This window comes from Microtus ochrogaster, linkage group LG5 (genome assembly GCF_000317375.1).
Source record: "Microtus ochrogaster isolate Prairie Vole_2 linkage group LG5, MicOch1.0, whole genome shotgun sequence".
NCBI lineage: Eukaryota > Metazoa > Chordata > Mammalia > Rodentia > Cricetidae > Microtus > Microtus ochrogaster.
Genome location: NC_022031.1, coordinates 1644133 through 1671487, shown reverse-complemented (window position 1 = coordinate 1671487; position 27355 = coordinate 1644133). Strand labels below are relative to the sequence as shown.

General features: G+C 45.1%; 1 protein-coding gene across 2 annotated transcripts; it reads right to left on the bottom strand.

The window, feature by feature from the left end:
* Nucleotides 1–16708: 16708 nt before the first annotated feature.
* Nucleotides 16709–20934, bottom strand: LOC102000446 (fatty acid-binding protein 5). Of its 2 annotated transcripts, XM_005361807.3 has the most exons (4): nt 20547–20840; nt 17932–18104; nt 17525–17626; nt 16709–16973 (listed from the first exon to the last, which is right to left on the bottom strand). In XM_005361807.3, the coding sequence occupies exons 1-4, from the start codon at nt 20755–20757 to the stop codon at nt 16920–16922; spliced, it is 540 nt and encodes a 179-aa protein (XP_005361864.3). In that variant the 5' UTR covers nt 20758–20840; the 3' UTR covers nt 16709–16919. The 2 variants fall into 2 exon arrangements, with proteins under 2 accessions (XP_005361864.3, XP_013207210.1); XM_013351756.2 differs by lacking the exon at nt 17932–18104 and having other exon boundaries at nt 16933–16973; nt 20547–20934.
* Between the last annotated feature and the right edge of the window lie 6421 nt (nt 20935–27355).

Sequence of the window (27355 nt, the reverse complement as noted above, 5' to 3'; positions counted from 1 at the left end):
AAGGCGAGCATTCATCCATGGCTGGTGGGAGTGCGAACTCATACAGCTAGCATAGAAATCAGTGTAGTGGTTCCTCAGAAAGACGGGGATCAATCTACCTCAAGGTCCAGCTACACCACTCTTGGGCATATACCCAAAAGACACTTCATCCTTCCACAAGGACACTTGCTCAACCATGGTCACTGCTACTCTATTTATAATAGTTAGAAATTGGAAAGAACTTAGATGCCCCTCAATAGAAGAATGGATACAGAAAATGTAATACATTGAAACAACCGAATATTAAAACTCAGCTATTAAAACATGAAACCATAAAATTTTCAGGTAAATGGATAGAACTAGAAAAAAAATCATCCTGACTCAGGTATCCCAGAGCAAGATAGACAAAAATAGTATGCATTCACTTATGTAAATAACCAATCTACAGTGTGTAGAACTGCAGATATTTGTATAGAGTAAGGGAGAAGGGGAAACAGACTATGTCTCATCAGGAAAGGAAAATAGACTAGAGAGTTATAGATGGATGGCAGGCATGGAACAGAACTGAGTGGCGGGAAGAGGGCATGGAGAGAGGTACAAGAAGGTGGGAAGACCCCCTATGCTCATAGATTGGTGGGATTAATATTATGAAAATGGCATTTGACCAAAAGCAGTTTAGAGGGTCAACATAATCCCCATCAAAATTCCAATTTGCAGCTCCTCACAGAAATTGAAATAAAAATAATCTTAAAGTTTATCTGGAACCCCAAAGACCAAGGTAACCAAAATACTTGTGAGCAGTGAAGCAGTGCTAGAGGAATGGGACCTCCTGAAATTGAAAAGCTTCTGTAAGACAAAGGACATAGTAAACAAGGCAAAACAACAGCATACAGAATGGGAAAAGATCTTCACCAATCCCACATCCAACAGAGGGATGATCTCAAAAGTACGGAAAGAACTCAAGAAACCAGACATCAAAATACCAAAAAAATCCATTTAAAGTGGAGTACAGATCCAAACAAAATTCTCAACAGGAGAATCTCAAATAGCAAAAATGCATTTAAGAAATTGCTCCACATCCATAATCATCAGAGGAATACAAATCAAAATGACTCTGAGACAGCAACTTACCCCTGCCAGAATAGCAATCAAAAACACTAATGAAGCTCTATTTTGGAGAGGATGTGGAGTAAGAGTAACTCCTTCACTGCTGGTGGGAGTGCAAAGTTATACAGACACTTTGGAAATCAGAATGGTAGTTTCTCAGAAAACTTGGAGTCAATCTACTTCGAGACTGAGCAATATCACTCTTTGGCATATGCCTGTAGGGTGCTCAATCACACCACAAGGACACTTTCTCAACTACGTTCACAGCAGCATTACTCAAATAGTCAATCTGGAAACAATGTAGATGCCCCTCAACTGAAAAAAAAATTGATTAAAAAACTGTGGTACCTTTACACAATGAAGTACTAGTCAGCCATAAAAGACAATGGCATAATGAAATTTGCTGACAAAGGGAGGCATCAGCGTTCCTCATTTTGAGTCACACTACAGAGTTATGCTACTTAAAACAGCATGGCACTAGAGTGAAAACAGAACCATTGGCCAATAAAATCAAATTAAGGGCATAAATTGAGGCCTACACTCATACCGCCACTGATTTTTGACCAAGGGACCAACAATGCACTTTGGAAAAAGACAGGACCGTCAACAAAGAGTATTGATCAACAGTATGGCCACGTGCATTTGAATGAAGTGTGTTCTCACTCTGCACAAAACCCAACTCCAGATGGACAGGGACCTAAGGGGAAGATCAGAAGAGAAAGGGAAACTAAATTTGAACTTACTGACACAGGAAGAAAATTTCTGAGCAGGACACTTGTAGGGCTGGCATTAACAGCAGCAGTTGATAATGAGCCCTCGTGCAACTAAGAGGTCCCAGCACAGCAACAGACAGCACATTCCAGTGAGGAGGTAGCCTACAGAATGATAAAAATTCCTTACAGCTGTGCACCTGACAAAGTGCTGGTTTCTAGAACACACAAAGAACTCAAAGAAAAAGCGAAACACTAAGAAAGCAAACAATCCAATTATAAACACGGGGCATGAAAATAATAGAGTTCTCAAAAGACCAAACACAAATGGCTGATTCATAACCTTGAAGATGTTCAGCATCCTTAGGAGTCAGGAAAATGCAATGTGGAGAAAGGGGAATATTTATTCACTGTTGACGGAAGTACAAGCTGGCAGCGCCACTGTGGAAATCACAGAAGTAGGGCTAGATCTACCGCATCCCAGCACACCCCAGGACTCCATATTCTGTAGAAGCAGTTGCTCATCCATCTTATTGCTTCTCTAATCACAGGAGCAGGAAGTGGGAACAGCCTAGAACAGGGGTTTGCAACCTGGGGGCACAACCTTCCACATGGAAGCACTGGAAAACACAGATATTTGCATTAAGATTCATAACAATGGCAAAATTACATTTAAGAAGTAGCAATGGAAATAACTTTATGGTTGGGGGATCACCACAACAGGAGAAACTGACTTAAAGAGATGCAGCATTAGGAAGGTTGAGAACTGTTGGTCTAGATGTTTATTAACTATGAATGGACAACGAAAGTGTGGTATAATATTACACCTTGGAGCATTATTCAGTATAAGAAAAATGAAATTACAAATTAATGAAGATAGAAAAATAATTTTGATTGGAGTAGCCAAGACCCAGAGAGATAAACACATGGACAATATAGTTGAACCTTCAGATATGTGCGTGCTTAAACTGGAGTACACGTAGAGGCTAGAAAACTGGTAAGAAGCCATGCAGGGAAGGCAGACAGAGCACAGATTACAGTAAGAAGTGGGAAGGGGAGTAACGGAACAAAGGGGTTAGCCAGGGTGGGAGATGGGAGTCCGGGAAGGATGACTAAAGACGTGTGTGAGTGTGTGTGTGTGTGTGTGTGTGTGTGTGTGTGTGTGAGAGAGAGAGAGAGAGAGAGAGAGAGAGAGAGAGAGAGAGAGAGAGAGAGAGAGAGAGAGAGAGAGAGAGAGAGAGAGAGAGAGAGAGAGAGAGATTGATTAATGGAATTACTATAAATTGGAGGGACAAATGCCTTCCAATAATCTATGCATGCTATGCATGCTGCTAGAGGAGAATTTAATCAATAGGCATCAACAGTCTCACCAGCTGTGACTTCTGCGAGCTGCAATGAAGACGGGCATGACCAGATGTGCATACGCTGTGCAGTAACGTCACGAGTGCTATGAGAGCAAACAAAGTCTGTTCGCTTGCATTGAAAGCCTGCTCCACGAGATGAAGCTCGTCCCGTCACTAGTGACTGAGTCAGAAACCTGACATGGTTAGGTCATAGGTCCTGTGGAGAACCTAACACTCTTATTCTGCCGAATGAGCAAAGTATCAAACTGCTTCCTAAATTCTAATCTTTATATTCGCATATTAGCGCGTTTTTGAACCCTCATCAGAGAGAAGTCTCTCTTTGCAGTACCTGGCTATTAATACAAAGACCATAGTTAGTCAACACATAGAGAATGAGAGACTGTGGGAGGCTAAATGGAACATCTGTATCACACAACCTCTCACAGCAAGGCTCAGCAGAGATCAGTGCAGAAGAGAGGAATGGGAAGACTGTCAGGGGCAGCAGCCGTGAATGTTTCCACTGGAACACTGTCAGCTGAGAACAGAGCCACTGCACGGGTGAACTCGCAGCACCTGTGACCGTGTGCACGGTCCTACACAAGATCAAGTCACCTCAGACAGAGGAAGGACATAGAAAGTCCCACCAGTGGCTGAGAGACTATTGGCAAGATGGCTGTCGGGGTGTGAGAGAAAGTTCTTCACAGATGTGGCCCCTAAAAGGCTATGTGTGCTCTAGTAGATGCTATTTCACCCCCACACCCAGCACTAAACAGACTCGGTGGGAGAGAGAGCACATGAAATTGGAAGGAAAAAGTGGTAGGTGTGGGGACCACTGGAGGGGAGGGGTGGAGTATGGACTTTATCAAAACACATTACATGGATGTCTGAAATTGTCAAACAAAATTTTTTTTTTAAAGCTTGAGGGAAGGGTGGGAAGCAGAAAGTTATGTTTGAACTTAAAGTGTGACCTCCAAAAGGTTTTGCCCCAGCAATTTTCCCGGAAATACCTTGGGAAGTCCTGAAAAATTTAGGATGTGGGGAATTAGCTAGAGGAAGTAGGCCACAGGGATAGATCTTTGGTTATGTTTTGATGTTCTCTCTTTCTCTCCTCCTCCCCTCATCCCCCTTTTTTCTATATTTGCAACGGCAAAAGATAAATAAACAATCCTATTCGGCTACAGGCTCCAGCACCATGATGCTCTGTCCCAGTGCATGGGCCCAGGCAAAGTGAACTGACTTCTCTGAAACCGTGAGCGAAGTCAGTCCTGCTCCATCTGTCAAGTGTTTTTGTTACAGCAACACAAAAGCAGCTAACTTAGTCTTCTCAAAAGATTCATGGGCAGAAATCTAAATAAAAAGGTGAAAAATCTATGCATGCAAAAGCAGCAGAGAAAGACCAGGAAGCAGACACCAGAAGGTGAAAAGCTGAGCTTTCGATCGTATATTAGCAAAATTGATGCTGTGAAAGTGGCCATATTCCCAAGGCCATCTCCAAATTCAGTGCAATTCTCATCAAAATCCCAATGGCATTCTCCATAGAGACAGAAACAACAACCCTAAAACCCACATGAAAAATACATTGGAAATACAAAAATCCTAAACAGAATGAATAAGGCTGGCAACATCATAACACCTAATCTCAATTCACATTGCACAGCCGTGGCAACAGCAGAGCACTGTACTGCACAAACACAAACATGTAGATTAGTGCAGGAGAATAGAAGACCCAGAAATAAGCCCTCACTGGCATGGCAACCTAAGTCTCAACAAAGGAGCCAAAAACACGGAGGAAAGACAGTCTTTTCTACAAACAGTGCTACAAAACAGGCTATCCACATATGAAAAGTGAAATCGGTTCCTTCTCCTCTTCCACTTAAGCCAGTTCAAATGGATCAACAAGCTTAATGTAAGTGCTGAAATACTGCAATTGCTAGAGGAAACCTCTGGTGTAAAGACAGACAGTGCCCTTCCTTTACATTTTTGGTTTTGTGTCTTTTCCTAAGATTTATTTTATTTTTTATTAAATTTAATAAAGATATAATTGGATCATTTCTCCTCCTTCTCTTCCCATCAACTCCCTTTCAAATTCATGACTTTTTTTCTTAATTGTAGTTATTTTATATACACACATACAAATACAACCTGCTGAATCTGTTTAGTGTTGCTTGTATGTATATGTTTCGGGCTGACCACTTTTTATTGTATAACAAATCAGATAACTAATCTTCTCCAGAAGCATTGGATCCCCCTTGGAGCTAGAGTTACAGGCAGTTGAGTTGCCTAATGTAGGTGGTGGGAATTGAACTTGGATTCTCTGCAAGAGAAGTACATGTGTTTAATCTCTGAGCTATCTCTCCAACCCTCTTGCTTTTGGTTTTTGAGACAGTCTCACTATGTAACCCATGTAGGCCTTGAACTTGTAAACTTCCTGCATCAGCCTTCTGAGGTCTGTGATCACTGGCACAGCTGGCAATGGCCTTCTGAGAAAGAAATGCTTTAATCATTTACCAATAAATTAAATATTTCTGTATAGCGAAGGACAATTAACAGAGAGAAGAGACAAGAGCTTTGGCTACCAGGGAGATACAAATCAAAGGTACAGTGAGATTCCATCTCATCCCTACCAGAACAGTGACCACCACAAAAACAACCACAAATACTGATGAGGATGTGAGGGGGAGCCTTTATTCCCTTTGGAGTGATGGAAATTAAACTAGACAACATTGAAATCAGTGTGGAACTTCTTCAGAAAATAGACTGCCGTATGGTGCAGCTATAGCATTTCTGGATATCTGTGACAGAATCCAAGTCAGTAAACTGCAGACTTCTGTATGGCTGCGTTCACCAACGGTACTCACCAGAGCTCAGCTGTGGAACCAGCCTGCTGTTCGCTGAGATGAATGAATAGAAGTGTACATACGCAGTGGAATATTAGTTACCCATGAAACTGAGGATCATTGTGTTGAGTGAAATACGATAAATTCAGAAAGAGAGTACTGTGTGCCTTCTATGGCATCTGTTTTTGCAAAGGAATAGGAAGAGGGGGGCATAAAAGTAAAAGGGGGAGTGAGGAGCTAGGATGAGAAGGGGCAGGGTAAGAAAAGACAACAGGAGGTGGCTATAATACCAATATGATAAAAACACGTATGAAAATATCAAAATAAAATCTTTGTTTTGTACAATTAATTACAGAGAGGAAACTGGAGAGGCATTGGAGGACGGACAACACTGGGCCTGCATGAAACAACGCATGTGGCTCTCAGCAGACAGACGGGTGATTTAAGTCTGCAGAGCGATGCTAATTTACTACAGTTCGTGGGTTAATAAAAAGTCTCTCAGTCTCTTCAGGTCATTCGTAGACACGAGGACTGGAAGAAAATAAGTAAGGGAATTTTGAAACCAAAAAAAAAAAAAGTATTCCATTTTCCACAGGAATATGTGTTGGCACTCAGGATTATTTCCACATAATTCTAAGCTTTGAGATGACCTCATTTCCACGATGAGAACCTTTCCAAGGTGTCTGGGTGTGGCACCCATCTGGTAAAATGACACGCTACACCAGGCAACCTCCAGAACTGGCCATTTTCCAGCAGCCTGCCTGCTCCAGAAAGGGCAGCATCTGCAGGCCTGTGTTTCTGCCCTGCAGAGGGAAAGGGAGGAGCTGCCTGAGTTTGGTGGTTAGTGCAGCGGACTGAGTCAGCAAGCTTCGTTTCTGTATTTGGCTGTCACTTACTGAAACTGTGGTCAAACCAGCTGTGTGTCATAAAAGAAGTCTTTGTTCTGCTTTGTAACTTTCCCAAACTTCTATATGAATGCCATTTTCATTGCTACTGGTTTGAAGTTCTGAAACCCATCTTGGGAATTTTCTTCCTTATATATTTTTTCTTTCAGTAAGAGTCTAGTTTTTAAAAAATCATAAAAATAAGAAACAGAAAAATAAGAAAAAAAAAAGCAAGTGCCAAGGCTTCAGAGACCTACACACATGGGTACCCACAAGCTGGCAGGGCCATTTGTGTGAAAGACAGTGAAGAAGGCACTGGCTTTGAGCCTAAGCAAATTCAAGGCTTTACATAAACACCAATAAATGACAATGAAAGCAGTAGTCTACTATAAATCAAGAATCAGTTCTTTAATTTATTCACAAGGATTGACTCTAGAACAAATGCTTCCCTGCCTCAGATACTGAATACAAAGGGCAAAGATGTGATCCCTGTTAGGTAACGAAACTGCCTGCTGGGGGTAAATATTGTGTGGCATAGAAGCTTCCCGAAGCAGGTGACCAACATGTTCACTGTCACGAGGTCATCTTTGTCTGCTGCCCGTGGTGGATGTTGCAAACTGAGCTCAGCAAGTGTTTTAGGGGCTCTAACTGAAAAGTGAGAACTTTTATATGTCTTAGAATGATTTCATTGCAACAATGTATGAGGATGTTCTTCAAACTAGAAAATAATCTGAATTAAATTCAGAATCTTAAACATCTGTAAGTAGGAAACTGAGGAAGCACAAGATTACCTAAACTAAATAGCGTTCAGGGAGAAGAATACAACTTGAATCTCCTCGTACTGACTTGGGTTTAAAAGAAAACGAGCAATGTCAAGAGCATGGCATGGTAATCCTGGATATAACATATTTGGCTGCACTTCATATTAATGTGTAAAGAATTCTTTTAGAACACCAGAGTAAAACATTAACATAAATATTCTATTGGCATGAGACTTCCATGGGTGTTTATTTCAGTCTTTGTACTCTTCTGCAGTATTTCCTAGTATAAATATATTATTAAAATATTAATCAAGCTATTTGTATTATAATATTTGAATTTTTCTTATTATAAGTATACACAAAACTCAAGCAATTCAATATGACTCCATTCCAAAGAGATAAATAATATCGGCATTGTTCTATAGTCTTCTACATATGTATATACATAAATTAACATACAAAATGGGTCAACAGTGTATATGACATTTGATAGCCAAGCCATTTTTTATTTTTCACTTTACAATGTATTCCTTTTAGAGTGATTTTTTTTCTGTTGATATTAGTATTTTTATCTTTCTAATTCCTGCTAGAATTTTTCTGTATAGATGCAGAATGGTTATGTAACCAACCCCTCTTTCTAGAAGGTTGTCGTTTCCAGCTCTCCGCTAGTGCAAACAGCACTCACCAGCCAACATCCACCTGCCGGGAGAGCTGTCTCTGAGGCACGTGCAGAGGCTGGGCCTGCCTATCCGCCCAATTGCTTCCTGGGTTGCAGGAAATACAGTGCAGTCTCCCAGCCAAGGCCACCTCCACATGTTCATGGAAAACCAGCTTGGGCAGTTGGGTTTGATGCTTCAGTTCCCAGATCTGAGCCACATAAGCGTTCCCGATTTTATTAAACCATTGGTACTTTGAGAAGATTTTTAAAAAACACTGTGTCCAGGTACTGTCAAGGGTTTCTGGGATGAGGATTCCAAAAGGGCAGTTTCTCATTCGCATCACTGAAAGTGAAAGCAGGGTTGTTTTCTCTTTCTTTCTTTCTTTTTTTTTTCTCGAATTTTGAAGAGGCATCTAGTACTTCCTACTTAAGACCCTTGGTGGCTTTCCTGACCTTCAGACTTACCCGGACCTCTCCTGAGCAACTACCGAGCTCCACGTGCTCGGCTCCCCGCTGGCCTACATTGCTTTCTTCCGAGCGGCGGCTCGTCACCCGTGGCCCTCGGTCCCCATCTGTGGTTCCCGTGACAGCTTATCTCTTCACGTGGAATACACTGGGCCCAGATATTTGCCTGACTACCCCTGTCCACCACTCAGGACTGGTTCAAACATGACCTTTGAGAGCCTTCCCTACCACCCCATCATGTGGTTTCCCCTCTACTCCCTCTGTATCACGTGATGTGAGCGTGCTGCTCCCAGCTGTCTGTATCCTAGGCCGGCTCTTTGGCCTGTGCCTGTTCCATCTCCTCACTCTGGAGTCAGCTCGGGAGAAAGAACCTGCCCACCCTGTGAACTTGCTCTCTGTGTTATACGCTGTGCACCTTAAAACATAATAATAAAATCATAAAAAGTAAATTAGCTTTTCCAAAGACGCTATGTTCTTGCCAGAAATTTTCCAAGTGTGCAGTGTGGAAAGAGACTGGGAGGAAGAAAGGGCCGGATTGTAAGAAAATGCTCCCTTGTGGTGTGTTGACAGAGCCTGACAGACCAGATGTCACAAGACTCCAGTCATTTTCCTGCCCTGGTGTGGCAGTGGTGTGACCAGCTGCGAGCCATAGCACCCTGCATTTCACAACCTTGCAAAATACACATGGCTCAGCTCTCCAAACCAGTCTGTCAGCTTCAGAGGGTCTTCTCACCCACAGCCCAGAAAAGTCAGCTCTATGGGGAGAAAACTGGGGGAAAAACCAAAGGAAGGAAACACAGGAGCAAGCTGCAGTTACTCTCCTGAATCAACAGACAACACAGCGACATTCACTGATTTTAAAACAGCAGGAACTGCTGGCTTGACAGACTTAAAAATTTCAGTGTTAATAAAAATACGTGATTTTTAACCTTTTTGCAAAAGCCAATACCAGTGTTTTGAGGAAACAGCTAATGACATAAAGACTGATGGAAGCAGGTCAGCAATATAGGAAATACAACCGTTGTGGAGGTAACAGAATAGCCCAGGCCTCTCAGACAAGATCCACCATGTCTGTGCCTCCTTAAACACTAATTGTCACCTTCAGATGCAAGCAATGCTCAAGGATATAATCCAGTCTGCAGGGCAAAGGGTGGTACTGGAGGACAGCCTGGGAGACAAAGAAAGCTATCACTGAAAAGTGTGTGTGTGTGTGTGTGTGTGTGTGTGTGTGTGTGTGTGGTGTGTGTGGTGTGTGTGATGAGTGTGTGTGGTATGTGTGTGTGATGTGTGTGTGTGGTATGTGTGTGTGTGTGTGTGTGTGTGGTGTGTGTGTGTGTGTGTGTGTGTGTGTGTGTGTGTGTGATGTGTCGGGGTGTGTACGACACAAAAGCAAATGGGAGACCGTTAGGGGAAAAGGGGGTCCAAAGGTAAGGGAGAGGAGGGAACAAGGGGGTAATAGAGGTTAAAGAGAAGACAGACGTGTTTTCTCTCCTGTGTGGATCTATATCTAAATACAGACATAAAAACGAAAAGAGGGAGAATGAAAGAGACCAGGAAGAGGAAAGGTGAGAGAGGGTAATAAAGGCAACTGTGAACCAAGTGCAACGAGATGTACGTGTGACGGTTTCAGCGAGCACTCTGTTAACTGAAACTGTTACTAAGAGAAAGGGGCGAAGCAGTGCTTGCTCAGCTGGCCTGCATCCCGGATGGCGCTGTGTACTCCCCTAATCTCAGTACTTCAGAGACGGAAGCAGGAGGGCTGGGAGTTCAAGACCATGCTATCATACAGCCAGGCTCAAAGAGGGGTGTGTAATCCAAACATGACATCAGTTACCACAGTTCTTACTCATTTCTCTTTGGAGAGGGGAAGGGTTGAGCATGGCATGCCATCTTTCTGGTGACAATTATGTCTAAGCTGCGCTGTGCTCCACAAAGAACCTAGGTTCCTATATTTTAGGTTGTGAGCCTAGCCTTTAACGGCTGAGCCATCTCTCCAGCCAGAAAGGTCCCAGTATTGAGGGTGTAGTCAAGCCAGAGGCCTCTAACCCGACCAGTTTCTCACTGAAATAACACTCACAAGTACAGATACACGGACTAAAGAGTGTACAGTGTGACCTACTGGGCTACACTACAGCTTCCACGCCAATGTTTTGTTTTTGGTTGGTTGGTTGGTTTTTTTTCTATTTGTGTGTTTGTTTGTTTGTTTGGTTGGTTGGTTTTGGTTTTGGGGTTTTTGGTTTCCTTTTAAATTTTATTTTATTTCGGAGTCAGGTTGCAAGGGCAGAGGAGAGATACGAAGAGATGGGGAGGTAAAGGGGATCAGGGTGCATGATGTGACATCCACAGAGAATCAATACAAATAACTGTAAAAGCTAAAAAGAAGAATAGCAATGTGGGTTCCATTCGTTTGAACAGGCGTTGCTTTTCAGCTGTGTGTTCATCCTCCACATGGGCCCAGATGGACAACCCATTTCCAGGCAGAGCAGGGCCAGATGGCTACCATTACCAGCTGAAGAACAAGGCCGCGTCCCTCTCTTCCTGTTCACACATCTGCATCCCGGTCACCAAGCACAAACCTCTTATGAGTATGGAAGAGACTTGATAAAAATTACATAAAGGTACAAAACGCTATTCTAAAAACTGAATTAAAGCAACATCATAAAGGATCATAAGTAATGCTAAAATGAGTTAAGTAAGCATTTAATAGATAAGAAGCATTTTGCTTATTAATGGATTTATTTGGCAATGACTGAGGTACTGCCATTTGAGGTCTCTACTCTGACTTCTCTGTTCATTTAGTGTGGGGAAGATGCGCCGTGAAATCAGCCCTTCTCTGTGTTGCCTATTTCTCACAGTTGGGGCTGGGGTGGGGGAATTAAAGAACAAAAGCAGCCTCACCACTGAACCAGTAATCGCTGCCCAGTGAGCAGCAAAGGCTGTGGAGCTGAGTGGAGCTGAGTGGAGCGGTCGGTGTAACTGAGAACAAGGTGACCGTGGTAGCAGTCACGCCCAGTGTGGTCTCCGAGAGAAGAATGAGAGGAGAAACAGGAAGCAAAGAAGCCGCAGTGAGTCAGAGACCTAGTCGGATCCAGAGTGGCCAGAGTGGCCAGCACGGGGCTGGGAGGTGAGTGGCAGGCGGAGAGAGCAGGAGAGGCTTTTAGGACGTTGGTAGATACAGCACTACGATGATATCACCTCCGACACCTACGTGAAATACAGGGTTGGAGCGTTTTTCAGTGGCGAAGTGGCATTGGGTGGTCCCTTGAGATGCTTTACCGTATGACTTTTTGATGTAATAATCGTATTATCATCATACATATTCACATTTAGAATTTTGACTTTCTCTCTGTTCTCATGTTGCTGGGCAGGGCAGGTCAGCAAGCAGTATCTCCGGGTCAGCCACGTGATCCAGAGAGAAGCAAGGGACACAGCAGGACACTGTGTTGTGGGGTCAGGAGCTCGGGTGTATTCTATGCATTTTTTCTTTACTTTACTTTTATTTGTGTGTGTGTATGTGTGCATGCAGTGTACTGTATGCATGTGGTACACACATGTGTGCCCACATAGTCTAGAAAAAGGCATTGAATGTCCCATTTCATCATTCTTTGACTTATTCCTTTGAGGCAGGGTCTCTCACTAAGTCTAATGATGAGAACAAAACCAGAAATTTTTCTGTATCTGTCTACTGCCACCTCCACCCCACAGCAGGAGTGTGGCAAGCACATGTGCAAATGTGTCCAACATTTTCTATAGGTTCTGGGGCACTCATGCTTGCACTGTAAGCACATTTACACACTGAGCACTCTCCCAAATCCTCCATGCAGTGTCCATGTGTCTGTCTGACTGCCTGGTCTGTGCGTGCACTGCACACACGATTCACACACAGGAAAGGTAGCTGTGTGACCATGAACGTCCATGTAAAGGCCAGAGCAGGACAAAAGGTGTCTGTCTGACTGTCTGTGTCTGTGTGTACATGCACTGCACACACGATTCACACACAGGAAAGATAGGTGTATGACCATGAACGTCCACGTAAAGGCCAGAGCAGGACAAAAGGTGTCTGTCTGACTGTCTGTGTCTGTGTGTACATGCACACATGATTCACACACAGGAATGATAGGTGTGTGACCATGAACATCCATGTAAAGGCCAGAACAGGACAGCAGGTGTCTGTCTGACTGTCTGTGTCTGTGTGTACATGCACTGCACACACGATTCACACACAGGAAAGGTAGGTGTATGACCATGAATGTCCATGTAAAGGCAGAGCAGGACATCAGGTGTCTTCTACCCTTCTCCACCTTAGTGTCTCTAGCTCAGAGGTTCTCAACATTTGGGGGTCTCTATCAGATATCCTGTATATCAGATATTTACATTATGATTCATAACAGCAGCAAAATTAGTTTTGATGTAGTAACAAAATGATTTTGTGGCTGGGAGCTATCACAACATGGAGAAAGTATATTAAAGGGTCGCAGCATTAGGAAGGTTGAGAACCAGTCTCTAGATCACCAATCAGAAAATCACCGTTTCAGGCAGAGATTCACTCTCCTGTCTCTGCTCCCAGTGCTGGGATTACAGGCATATTCAGCCATGTCTGGCTCTTTGCATGGTGGTGGAGATTAAAACTCAGGCCTTCATGCCTTCAGAGTGAACTCTTACACTGAGCCATCTCCCCAGGTCATCAAAGCAGTTTTCATTCTAAGTTTATCCTCACTCTTTATTGAGTTGTGCTGGGCTTATGGCAATACAGGCCCATTCCAGTCAGGGAACATCTGCATCGTAACCTGATTTTCAAATGACAACTGGCAGGACAAAAACACAAGCAGGCAGAGAAGTGGAGAGAGGCCTGCAGGGTCCCACCCAGGGTGGAACACAGGGAACCACTGAGGAGTAGCTGAAGTTAGGTGTGTTCTGAAGGGGAAACTAACAGTAGGCAGAGAGAGGGAGGGAGAGAGAGGGAGGGAGGGAGGGAGGGAGGGAGAGAAAGCGTTACCTGGGAACTGTAGAAGTAGCATGCATTCCCAGAGATTGGGTAGACTGGGGTGGAGAACACCTCAAGGAAAAGGAGATGGACTTGGAATTAAAAATGAGAAATTTGACTTTGTAAAAACATAGGCTAGCACCCTGGGCTGTCCAAATCAGATCACCAGCCACATGCAGGTATTTGAATTCCCACGTCAATGACTAAGTATTAAGTCACTCGGGTCAGCTGTACTCACATTTCAGATATGTGGTGTCCACCTGCAGACAGCTAGTGCCTGCCATCACAGACAGACAAGACTTAAGAGAGCATTCTTGCCATCACCATCCCAGAAATTCTACTGGGCAATACAGGTGGGGCCTTGAAACTTTACCATTATGCCAGACCTTGTGCTAACCGCTTTATATGTGGTGTGTCTTAATATTTAAGGATGCTCCATGAGCCAGGCGGTGTTTGCTCCTTTGATGCAGAGTGTAACAAAGACTCACAGAAGGTAAGTCATTTACTTTAAGTCACAGATTGTGAGGGGTAACGAAAAGGATTCCAGGACTAAGATAACATCCTGGATTCCAGCATAGTCCTTTAAAGTCCAAGCACTTACATCAACAAACTCTCCTTAGAAATGCTAGGCCAGCATGGAATGTGGCATTGTTTATACCATTACTGTCAATGACATGGAGGTAGCCAAGAAACCAGATCTGATGGACCCAGGGTCTCACATCCTTCAAGAGATTCCACGTGTTCCAGTACCAAATCTAGTACCACGCAAGTTCAATCATTTAAAAGGAAGAAAACAGTTGATGGGGCTCCGGGTTTTGTTTCCTGACTGATGTGAGGCAGAACGGAGGTGCCACAGAATTAGGAGACGTTTATTCTCCCTGTGATCTTTGGCTTGGTATACGGAACCTTAGCGGGCATCTAGAAACATGTGGAGAGCTTAGGCTACACTGGTAGGTGCCTGGGCATTTTGTAGCTGTAGCCTTGAGTTGCTAAGAGTGCTGGAATTCTTGTCACAATCTAAAACAAAGTCTCCTCATCCTAAATGCCAGCTGTTCTGCCATCTAAGAGATGTGGGTCTGGGGTGACACGGCAGTTGTGAGTCAGCTCAGGTGCTAACACATGACAGCTGGTAGCAGTCTGCGGAGATGAAGCCACCCCTGACCATCCTGACCTGCACTTGCTTGCAAGGAGAGGGAACATATCCTGGGCTCTGCACCTCCATTTGTTCATTTGCAACGCTGAAAACCAATTCACATACCCCTGCCAAACTGCTTCTGACAATCACTAATTAATACTTTAAGTACTTAGGCCAGTGTTTGGGTCAGAGAGAATGCCTATCAGAAAACAGAAAAGGGGGTACAGGCATGGAGACCCCCTGAAAAAGAGATGACTAAGCCATACAAAGCATTGTCCAAGGCCTGGGAGTTGCATTGCTCTGGACTCCAAATCCCAGCATGCCAGGTCCTGACTCCTCCCTGGGGCGGTCAGGACCACTCCCACAGGGTATTTAAGTGAGCTCCCAGAGAGGTTTTCAGGTCTGCATGGGCTCCCTGCTGTCCTGTCTCCCCGCCATGCACTTGGCCACCCAACAGCATCATTCTTAATAAAACGATGGGCATTTTGATCCGGTTTGATTTGACCTAATTGGATTTCTTGAGCAGGCGGAGCCGCCCTTTTCTTAATATTTTTTCTTATCACATAGGAGCTGGGTGTGGTGACATGCTATAATCCCAGTGTTCAGAATGAGGCTGGATTGCGGGCTCCCCAGTGAGATCCTATCTCACCCATCCCCCCAAAATCATTAAGATAGTGCACTTTTCATACCAGGGTTTTGAGATAAGAGTATGTACAGTTCAACTCAGACTTGCCACGTTTCTAGTGCCCAGGAGGCACTTGCGGCTCATGGCTACACACTGGCCAGCATGTCTCTTTCTTAACACAGGGCCCTGTATGGAGCTGAGGCTATCACGACACTCATGGTCCAGCTTCTGAAGCACTGGTCTTACAGTATGACTCAGTGACTCCTGAGATGCCTGTACTTGGTGGTCAGAGCAAAGTCTGAGTTCCCTTAGGAGCTTTAGACTCTGTCAGCACATGCCAGGAAGAGGCTGCGCTGAGAAACGGCCAAACACACTAAGTAGACATGGTGAAGTGAAGTGAGCTTTGCAACCCAGCTCTACTTCCCATGTCCTTGAACAAGTCAGCTAGTCAAGCACCCATGCCCTTATTTGCAGAATACAGATAACAGTGTCAGCCCCTCTGATGTCGTGCAGGCAATGTGTACACAGAGATCTGTACCTATAACCTATTTCGTAAATGTGGGTTGTGGGTATTTGCATTCGAGCCTGAGAAATGCAAGAGCTTCACTAAAACTCAATTCTTCACATCTATCATGTGCTTCTGACGTGCACAGAAGGTCCTGAGCGCTGTGGAGCAAGAAATGCAAGAGAGCTTCACTAAAACTCAATTCTTCACATCTATCATGTGCTTCTGACGTGCACAGAAGGTCCTGAGCGCTGTGCAGCTCATCTGCAACCTTTGGCGACGAGCACATCATATTCTAACGCTGGGAGTGTTTCACATTTGTCCAGTATTCAGATTTTCTCAACCCAGAAAAGTTCCAGGAGTTGAAGGTCCTCAGTACACTAAACGAATGTTCCACTGCAGTTTATGAATGTTGTAACTGCACCACCTGAAAACTATGAACTTGAAACCTTATACTCCTTTATAGTATAAGGTCTACGAAGCCATCTTTCAATAAGAATAGTCTCAAATTCTTGAGTTGACGCCAAGCTCAAACAGTATAAAACAAGCTTAAATGACTGGGCACGTATTCGCTGCAAAATAGCTGGCCAAGTCTACAAACTGCTGGGATATATTAGCTATAGGGACCCAGAAAAATAGCTCAGAGCCTTTCAATTCCTGATTGAATCACCAATTGGAGCACTAATTTCCACTACCTGGAAGAACACACGCACTATGAAGTAGCACAAACACATTTATTTACTAACCAAAGGGAAGATCCCAGTTAAACCAACACTCTGACATGGGTTTCATGTAAAGTGCTGGTGATAAAGATGGTTGAACACAGTCATGAAAAATAAAACTGAAAAAAAAAAAGCAGTACAGATATTTATGACCTGCTCATTGAACTGAGCTCATTCACTCCTGTCCGGAATGGAGAAGCATCCTCACTCCACCTTCTCATAGACCCGAGTACAGGTGACATTGTTCATGACACAGTCCTAGGGGAAGAAAGATACAAGTCAGGCTGGTTGTACACTGCAGAGCATAGGTGATAATAACACATCACAGCCAGAATGCTGTAAACTCCTGTCTCAGGCCTTGCTGATGGAGAGAAAGCATCTTAGGATTTCCAGACTTGAGGAGAGCTGGGACCTGCTGTTCTGTTTATAGGTACAGATGCTATCCGGAAGACTAAAGCACTGACTAGGACCTCCAAATTACTCATTTGGTCTTGGCAAATATCTCTTACTTTAAATAAATGGAAGTGTGTGTGTGTGTGTGTGTGTGTGTGTGTGTGCGCGCGTGCGCGCCTGTGTACAAGGGGCTGTTTGGCAGCAGGAAGAAACTGCTGCAGCTACACTCTGGGAACCCCTTCACTTCTCTGCCCCACCAAGGGTTACCTTAGTAATGAGTGCTCTGTTTTGAATTGCTATTTTGAATATTTTCTTCCTAAATCTCCTTCTCTCATTAAACACCGATCCCAGAGACTCTACGGTGACCGTGGCTGCGAGCCCCCATCCCAGTGTGCCACAAGCAGTTCGGCACTCACCACCACCAGCTTTCCATCCTTCACTCTTCTGGTTATTGTGCTTTCCTTCCCGTCCCAGTTCTGGTGCTGGACCAGGGCACCGTCGGTGAAGGTGCAGATGGTCTGCAAAGACACAGGGTACTCTACTACTCAATCTTCCAAAGTACACGAGTTCCCAGGACCCACCCCACCCCAGCTCATCTTCATCATTCCCTTGGTGGGTCTACTTCATCCACCATCCCAATTTTATCCACAATCTAGAAACTAAGATGTTTGCATCTCACAGTACTGGGCCTTTTACTGATTTATCAAAATTCAACTTCATAAAATATTTTTACACCAAGTTCTTGGCAATAAGTAAAGAACGTCACTAATGCGAGCTAACCCGTCACTCTAGAAGCTTCTCTCATTTCAGTGTTATAGCTGACCTGAGTTTTTCTGCCATCGGCTGTAGTTTCATCAAACTTCTCTCCCAGCGTACAAGAAAACTGTGTCGTCTTCAAAGTGCTCTCGGTTTTAATGGTGATATTGTTGCCGTCACACGAAATGACACAGTCTGGTTTGGCCATAGCACCCATCTTCCTAAGAGCCAGTCCTACGCCTGTGTAACGGGAAGTAACAGACGGATCAGTTAAAACTTACACAACAGAAGCCACGATTGAGCCGTAATCATTTCATCTGCCTGGCCTATTCTCACTTACTCGCTGACATAAACATATCCAATGTTTGCAATATAACGCATGTAAGCCCCATGATCGTCCTGTGCTTGTAAGTGGGGGTGGGGGTATCTCCACTGGACTCAGGAGAGCGGGGCAAACACCTATAGCCAGAAATGATAGAGCTGGAGGCAGCCAGTGCTGACAACATGGCTCTAAAACTCTATTAGCCACTGAGCTGTGAGTCCTCAGAACGTCAGGCAAGACTTTATCCTTAACCAAAGCAGTTGACATAGGCCCAGGCATGGTGACACCCGGAGTTGCAGGCAGGAGGATCAAGAGTTTGAGGTCAATCTAAACTGCATAGGAACCTTGTACTGAAAACAAAACAAAATTAAAAAGCAGTTGGGAGATGACGAAAATAAAATATTCAGAGTTGCAAACTTAGGGCCTAGTTCAGTCCTGCTGTACACCAGGTTCTATCTGCCACTATATTCTCCAGCCAGAACACAGCAGGCCCTTGGTAAACAGTCAACAGACTACAAAGAAAAGAAAGGGGGGGGGGAATCAATCTTGAGGGACTCAAATAGTACAGTATGTAACGCAGCCGTGATGTTAGGTGGAGGAGCACCCTGGGAAAGCTGTGCAACAGCGTTATATCTGCCTGGTTAGACTCCTGTGCACTGGGAAGCTGCCAGTTCACTCTGACTACTGTGCTACCTGTACTATTTGACTATCTGGCTGGTTTTTATCTTGTGTAGTCTGTTATTTACAGCAGTTACACTGGTATGAAATTTCACATTGCTGGGTTAGACATTAGCTTATAATTTATGTATTTGCCCTTGGTGACAACATTCATAAAGAACCTGAGATATTTCACAAAAGAGGAGATAATGACCCAGGCAGAATGACTTATCCTGATGCTTAACCAGGCTTCTGTGTTCCCAGGGTCTTCCTTCTGCTCTGCGGCCCTTGCCCAGTGTCCATGGGTCAGGCCTTCCTAACTCCAGAATCCTGAGAGCCAGCCACTCAAGCATAAGCACCCAGTTCCTTGCAAACAGTGCTCTCTGCTGGTCCTCACTCACGCCTGTGCACCTTCACAAGCCCCCGAAGTCTGGGTGAGGCCAGCAAATGGCACTTTCCAGACTCATGCTGATTTACTCATCTACTGGGTAAAAGAAAAAGGACAAAAGCCTGCGTTCACATTCTACTGACAATATTACAAATACAAGCATGATTCATCAGAGCCAGGCTTAACCCCGCAGTGCTGGATACTGGCTAAAATAAAATGAAGTCTGGTTCTGAAGTGTGCAGGGAGGTGTCAACAGTGTCATCGGGACACTGGGGACAGCAGCCTCGAAAGCTGCCTCCTCGTCCCAGCACTACCTTTCCGGAGAGAAATCCCTGTTCAGCTAACTCCATCCCACTTCCTGGCATCTGGGACAAAGGTCCGTTTTCTTTGTCTGCTCTATGTGTCTACATGTTATCCCTCTCTTAAGAGTAGGCAAAAGTGGCAACAGAAAACGAAGCACTATTTCCAATGAGACTGAACTTGAACCTTGCTCCCTCTTGGTTAGGTTTTAAGTGGCAAGTGGCTACTACAAGACCACACCCATCGTGTAGCAGTGAGCAACCACAGGCCAGCAGTTTCTGATTATGGTTTTCCAGCCAAGCCCACGGTCTCCTCGTTCCTAACCCTCCTGACTCAAGGGACAGAACAGAAAAGTGGCTGGGCTACAACCATGTACAACGGGTTTCTCCGTGCTTTGCCCATAGGCCACCAGCTACCCAGAGTTGTGTCCAGAGTGAGCAGAGCCAGCAGAGCCAGCAGCCGGTCCAGCGCCGCGGGAGCCACGCCTAGCCAAGGGCGAGGAGAGAGCCTGAGAGATGCTGCAAAGAAAGAGATCTGAGCAGCATCCTCATTAACAGACTCTAAAGGGCTTCCACAGAAACCACGCCCTACCACACGGTGTCCCTACAGAGACGGGGGAAGGGGACTCCCGCCATCTAGGAACAAAAGATGCAGCAGGGTAGGAAAGGGGAGTGGGTGCTGCCACGATGGAGGTAGGTGGTGGGGCAGGGCGGGGGCACCAGGTGAGGATAGTTAGAACAACAATGGAACGTTGAGGGGGTTCATCTGTAGGGGGACCACAGCAGGACGGCTGGCACGCGCCCCGGCAAGACCGGAAGCAATGGGGGGTTGCCTCGTGGGCGAGAAGCAGAAAAGGAGAGAAGTGGGTAGTTCACCACGTCCGGAGCCGAGCAGCAAAGGCGCGCACTCCATCCTAACAGCCGCATGGTGCTCCACGCAGCTCCCCGGGCCGCGTGGTGGAAGGGGATACCTGCACGTGGAATGAGAACCCGGGGGTTCGGCGGTGTATCCTCACCTAGCTCCTTCATGTATTCCTCAAAGCCTTGGCTTTCCGTCAGGCGCCACCTCCCCTCGAGGTCCTTAATGCTGGCCATGGCGGGCGGGCAAGCACGAAAGCAGCAGCAGGGAGAACGCGGTGGCGGGGGCGCTGTGCGGCTCCGGGCTCCACCGCGGCTTAAATCGCCTTGCAGTGGGGAGGTGCCGGACAGCCAATAGGAGATGCGCATCACCCGGGACCGCCCCCTCGCCACTCCCAGGCCCCCTACGCCGGGGGCCGTGCCTGGGGTCTGTAGGTACCACCCTGACTGCGCCCGACAGTGAAGTCACGCGTCTCCCGCAGCTCCTGCAAGCAGCGACTCGCCTGGCGCGCCCTCCTCCTCCGCGAGTGACGCTCCGGCACAGTCCCGCACGTCCGCTCGCCCAGGAACCCCTCCCCCTCCCCGGGACAGCCTGGACCCCACGGACCTGCGCGCCAAGGCCCTACCGCCCTGCCGCCGCCCGTTTGCTTTTGCCAAGTACTCGAGAGGAACTAATTAGCCAACGCCTGGCTTATGGGCATTGATTGGCTGATTAATAAGTTGATTGATAAACTGCAGTGTCCTTAACCTTGACAAATCTACATCCTACTCCCTCTAAAAAGAACCTGCTGACCCCACCCTCCCGCCTTCGGGGCCTCCTCCTGGGTGGTCTGCCTGAGTTGAGCTAGACAATATTAGCAGCAGCTGCAGGGTGAGATTAGAATGACTTTGGAAATTCGGTTTCTCCACTCAACTGTAGCAAGTTTCAGCTTAGGTGACTGCCACTGTCACTGAAGAGTCTTACTAGTTTTTCTTCCCCTAGAAGGGGTCAAAACGATTCCTTCCGTCATCTTTGGGGGGTTTTGGTGGAGCTATGAATTAGCAAATTACCTCGAATACTTTGCTGTTTAAAAATCCTGTTTTATCACTTTGATATGCATAGAGGTCCCACAAATGTGAGGCTCCAAGGACAGTCAGGTGACAGAAGCTGTAAGATCCGTGGCATCCCAAGACGACCTAAGAGTCTGTGAGACAGTCAGGAGAGGAACCTTATGGTGAACAAAATTTATGGAGAGCTGAGTTAAACAGGGTGTCTCTTATAGCCCAGGCTATCCTTAAACTTCCTATGGAGCCAAAAGGGACGTTGAGCTCCTGATCATCTGTCTTCAGCTACCAAGTGCTGGGATTTCAGGCATGTCCAACATACCCTGCTAAAGTTGTCATTACACAGGAAAAGTCAAGAATAAAATACACACATGGTTAGTAAAAGTCCACCACGCAACTATTGATTTTCATTTTCAGCGCAGAATTTAAGGTTACCTGTGCTAATCCATGCTTTGCTATGGCACAGGTTTGTATTAGACAATTTTGTCCAACTATAGGTTAATGTGAATGTCCCAAGTCTATTGGAGGGCAGCTGAGCCCTGATTTTCACTAGATTGTGTATATACAATAACTCCAAATGAATTTATTCACAGATAAGGCCCTCTGAATGGAGGTGCATCTGCACTTCCCTAACCCTGATTTCTCATCTGAGAAAATGACCCAGGAGCAAAGGGTTTGCTAACGATCCCCAGCACTCACATAAAAGCTGGGTGCAAGTGTCTGCGACCTCAGAGCTGAGGGATCAGAGACAGGCAGATTGCTGGCCTTCCTGGTACAGCCAGTCACGTGTCAAGTTTCAGGTTCAGTGAGTGACCCTGTCACTTACAAAGCAAGGCAGAGAACAACTGACAAAGACTACTGTCGCCAGCCTCTGGCTCCTACCCAAGTGTGTACCCGTGCAGGGTGTTCATGTGCCACTCATGACAACATAGTTACAAGTTTCTTTGCCTTAACATCTCCTCAAAGCTAGTGGACAGGCTTCAGATTCTCAGACTAGCTCAAACTATGCCAGACATGTATGAGGATGCCGTATTTTCCTCCGCTGAGGTCATATATTGCTGCGGTGTGTCCTGAGGCCCTAACATTCCACTCTGACTGAGCCCCTCAGTTCCCTTCTTGCTCTGGTAATATTCTCTGTGTGTGGATTGTGGATCTTCTCAGAGTGTCATTTTCACAGAGTCTCACTGGCTGCTCCCACACCTCACTGAAGGGCAAATGGACTGAAATGTAAAGGTTGCCACACAGACCAGCTGTTGCCTTGGAGACAGTGTCAGTTTATTATCTACTACGCACTACATGGTCTTTCCTGGCTTTACATCCCTGAACCCTAATGCCCACTGATTGCTGAGGCGGGTTATCCCAGTTTGGGGGAAGAGGAAATGAGGTAAGGAAAGTTGGTGCCATGGAGTTGTAGAACCAGAACCTGCTTGGAGGACTTTCTCACGAAAGACCTTGTGAAACAAGACCACACCTGCTTTCTTTTGTTCATGGTGCTTGCTCAGAAGGGAGGTGAGAGCAGAGGCCACAGCCACTCTGCCAAGATACTAATTATTGTATCATCTCTCACACAACTAAAATCCAAAAATCATCTAGTGTGCTGCAAGAAATTCCCTGGCCTGCATTCCCTTTATTACCAGTTATGGCTCCATCTTTCGGGTTGGCAGCCCAGTTCCCACAGCCCCGGTGACACTGACTTGGCCTGTCACTGTTCCATAAGGCCTGAGTACCTACACCTGAGAGCCCATTGCTCAAAAAGCAATGCTCGGAAGGACACTAAGCACTGACTCCCCGGGAAAGCACTGGCACTTCTGGATTGCCGTCTGGCCCTCTGGCCGGCGGCTCCCCGATGCCTAGACACCAGCTCATCAGGGGCTGTCTCACGTGTGTCCTCCAGTGTTGGATCCCGTATAGTGGTGATAGCCACGCTTCAGTATCAATGTATAATTTTTGCTCTGATGAGTAGAACTAATTCTTCTGTAGTTAAATACATCTTAGAGAGGCGTAAAACTGAAATACCCATTAGTGTCTGATGCAATCAGCAAGGCCTTGTTTATTGCTGCGTCATCAGGGTAAGATAAGCAACACCTGGATGCTTCCCTGGATCATCTGAGGATTAAACTATATACATATATAAACTGTATACACAAATATAGCTCATCTGAGATTCTTTTTGCTTAATTTGTTCCTATATATAAGTTCTTTATCAATTTCTTTGACTTTGTATAATAACAAAACATGATAACACATTGCAGGAAATTTAGGAAATACAGGAAAGCATAAAGGAAATAAGAATTGGTCTATAAGCCTACTGCTCAGATAACTATTTAGAGAAATCCACTGTTTCCTCCCAATGCTTTACCAGGGGTGTGTCTGTGTGTCTGTGTGTCCATGTGCATGTGTTGTGTGATTATGTGTTTACAAAACCATACTGTAACCATAACATTTGCACACCTTTATCCCTTGGGTTTCCTAATTTCATACATGGTTCCCACACTGCAAGCACTAGCTGTGTCTGTCTCCAGCAGCAGCACCTGAGCACACACTAGAGCCTGCAGCTCCTCACGACGCAGGTGCTGTTGGCTTTCTTTCCAGCATACTGAGCCCTCTGCACCAAGTTCAAAGTCTGCCTTTGAAACAGAAGTTGTCCACAAGCCTGTGGGGATGTTCAGATTCCCACACATCCCTGGCCCACAAAGTTCACCCTTAGCCTACAGGGTCTTCTTGGATGTGAGTGGGTTTGTAATTTCTTATGTACAATCAACCTTGATCTCTCAGGAGCAGTCAGTCAGTGCTGTCTAGGCTGGTGGCTTTAACAGTATGCACACTTCCTTTTGGAATGAGCCCAAGTTAATTATCGAATCTGAAGAGGCCACCAAGAAATCCATGTCACAGGCCTTAGACTCTTATGTCACCCAAACAAGGAATGATAGAAACTCAGTTCTGAACATCTAGTTTTCTTCTTTGGAAACCATAGTGATTGTGTCGCTGGGGATACCCAGCCCTTTCTCCAAAACAGCTGTAGGAAGTTAAAAGCGGTACTGTACGCACGGAGATAAATGAAAGACGGAGAATTTCCGGCAGCTTTTCCTTTAATCACCTGAGAACAGATGAGTTAGAAGCAACGTTTCCCCTGTCTCTGAGCCCCAACTTGGGAAATGCTCCCAGGATAGCTCATGGCCCTGAACAGCAATGCTCAAATCACTGTTTCCACCTAGTGGTGGGAGTGAAATCCTCCTCCCGGGCTTTATTTGATTAGCACTGGTGGCCTCTTGTGTTCACACTCAACAGACATGGGTGTGACGCTTTGGAACACAGTGTGTGATTTCATTTACAGACACCCCAGCTGCTGTTGGTGTAGGCAGATGTAGCTTCCACAAGGTTCATTCTTCTATACAACAGTTGCTAAGGCAGTAAGTATCAGTGGCCTAGCATGCAGGAGATGGAGAGGAAAGAGGGAACACCATGTTATTTATGCCACAGAATACCCACGTGATTCATGTTTAATTGACACACGTAGAGGAGACTTAATCATCTTCTCTAAGTGTCTGGCAAGAAAAGAATTTTAAAAACCTAAAAGAACCAAGTACAAAGCAGGAGGGATCTCTGTATAAATGACACTTCTCCAGTTGTAGTGTCTGGGCCAGGCTACATTTGCTAGACTGTTCTTCAGAATCAGTGGGTCCAGAGCTGGTCCTGGCATTATTCACATCTACTAACTCTCACTAGTAGTAGAGCTACTGGCCCAGGGACTGTCCTCAGGTAGCAGGTGGTGGAAGACGCCTGAATCCATACACAGGGCCTTGGCCACTTCAGTTTGTTAAATAATTTTATTATACTGCTACAAACGGCTTCTGATTATATCCTCATATCCGTATGTGAAAATATGATCAGCTTTCTCCGTCTATGCACTCCACGTACAGACATTTGCCTGATGTAGACGAGAAATATTTGAGGAAAATGAGTCTCGATTCAACTTCTAGAGATTTTTGTCTTGTCACTATTCCGTAAACAATACAGTATACTTCTTGTTTTTATGTTTAAACACCAAACTTTATTTTAGGCATAACAACATGGCTTACAAGTTAAATAATACCATCAACAAAAGGATTTGATGAATTTTAAATAGAATAAAAAATGGGGGATTTTCAGGTTACAAAATCCCTCCCCAAAACCAAATTTTAAAAATCACCTTTTTGGGGGCTGGAGAGATGGCTTGTGGTTAAGAGTACTGGCTGCTCTTCCAGAGGTGCTGAGTTCATTTCCCAGCAACCACATGGTGGCTCACAACCATCTGTAATGAGATCTGCCGCCCTCTTCTGGCATGCGTGCATACATGGAGGCAGAATGTTGTATACATAATAAATAAATAAATCTTCAAAAATCACCTTTCCTAAGTGGGTTGATGGGACACATGTATTCATGACTAGCTAGTTAGGGCTCACTCCTATTACCCTCATGATCATTGGAACCAAAAAACCCAGCCCCAGTAACACATGTTGGCTCCGTCAGGAATGTAACGATGGTTCCTGCTACTTCCATACCCAGAAAGTTGAATTCAAATATCCACAGATAAAGACAAAAGCTATGGAGGGGTCGAAACTAGAAAGATAAGTTAGCGTTACACCTCCTTTGGTGGCTCGTGTGTCCTTGGGCCTGCATTCCACCCTCCTCGCTTAATATGAACTTCTCTGTCTCCTTTCTAGTTTTCACACTTAGAACTATTTCCATACATTCATGTATACATTGTATGCTAGGATCTGTATATGTGAAGGAAAATGTGGAATTTTCTTTCTGAGTTTGGGTCACCTTGATTAATGTCATATTTTCTAGGTATATCCATTTTCCTGCAGATTTCATGGTAATTTATATATAACTTTCACAGTGTTTGTACATTGTGTTAGCATTTAACTTGAGACAGATACATACATACATACACACACACACACATATATATATGAGAGGTTATGTATGGGACATATTTAAATATGTATGAAGACTGAGTATCAGCTGATTTGGGGTGTGTGTGTGTGAGTGTGTGTGTGTGTGTGTGTGTGTGTGTGTGTGTGTGTGTGTGTGTGTGTAACTCATCCTCTGAAGATTCCAGGAGACAAACGGGAAATGGATCAAACTCACTAAAAACATTATCTCACTCAGTCTTTGGGCTTTTTCTGATCAGCCTGAGACAGCCATGTTTCTGACTTTTCCAGAAAGCATCGTCAAAGGCTTCAAATGGTGTGTGGAAGTGAGAAGGCTAGAGCCTGGGTTTGTTTAAGTTGAATGCCTCCCTTGAGTTTTATACAAGTCTGCAACGGTCAGTCCTGAGTCTGACTTGCTCTGCTGTAGACACATGTTAGCTTCTAGCCAGAAAGAAAGAAACCACTGGAGTTGCTTCCAAAGCAAAGTCTTGGGAAGCAGGTACATGCGAGAGCTATACCTTGTCAGTTGTCTTTAGCAGCAGAGATCTCCCGCTGAGACCAAGGTTAGGAAATCAGACAGCCTCAGCTGTACCCAGAACATAAAACCCCACATCTTTCAATGCATCGGGTCCAAGAACTCTGACTATTCACCAAGAGAAGGTGCTCATTTTGGTTGCCAGAAGATTGTTCCTATTTAAGGAATTTTTAAAAATGGTCTTAAGAATGTCTCTCTCTTTACTTCAAGCAGTTCTATTCCTGTACCACGTGACTGTCATGGCTTCCCATTAAAACTTAACCGTGGTTTAAATAATAGATCACAAACACATGGTTGCTAAATGAACTGGCTAGGTGATAGCTAGAAGGGAAGTGAGGCATTGCAAAAGTCACAGCAATAAAGGGGGAGTGGTTTCAAACTAAGCAGAGGCCACAGTCTAGAGCAGAGATGCTGGGAGCCATGCAGCGTAGGCTCAGATTAGCATATGATGTCTCCCCGACAGGTGTCCTCA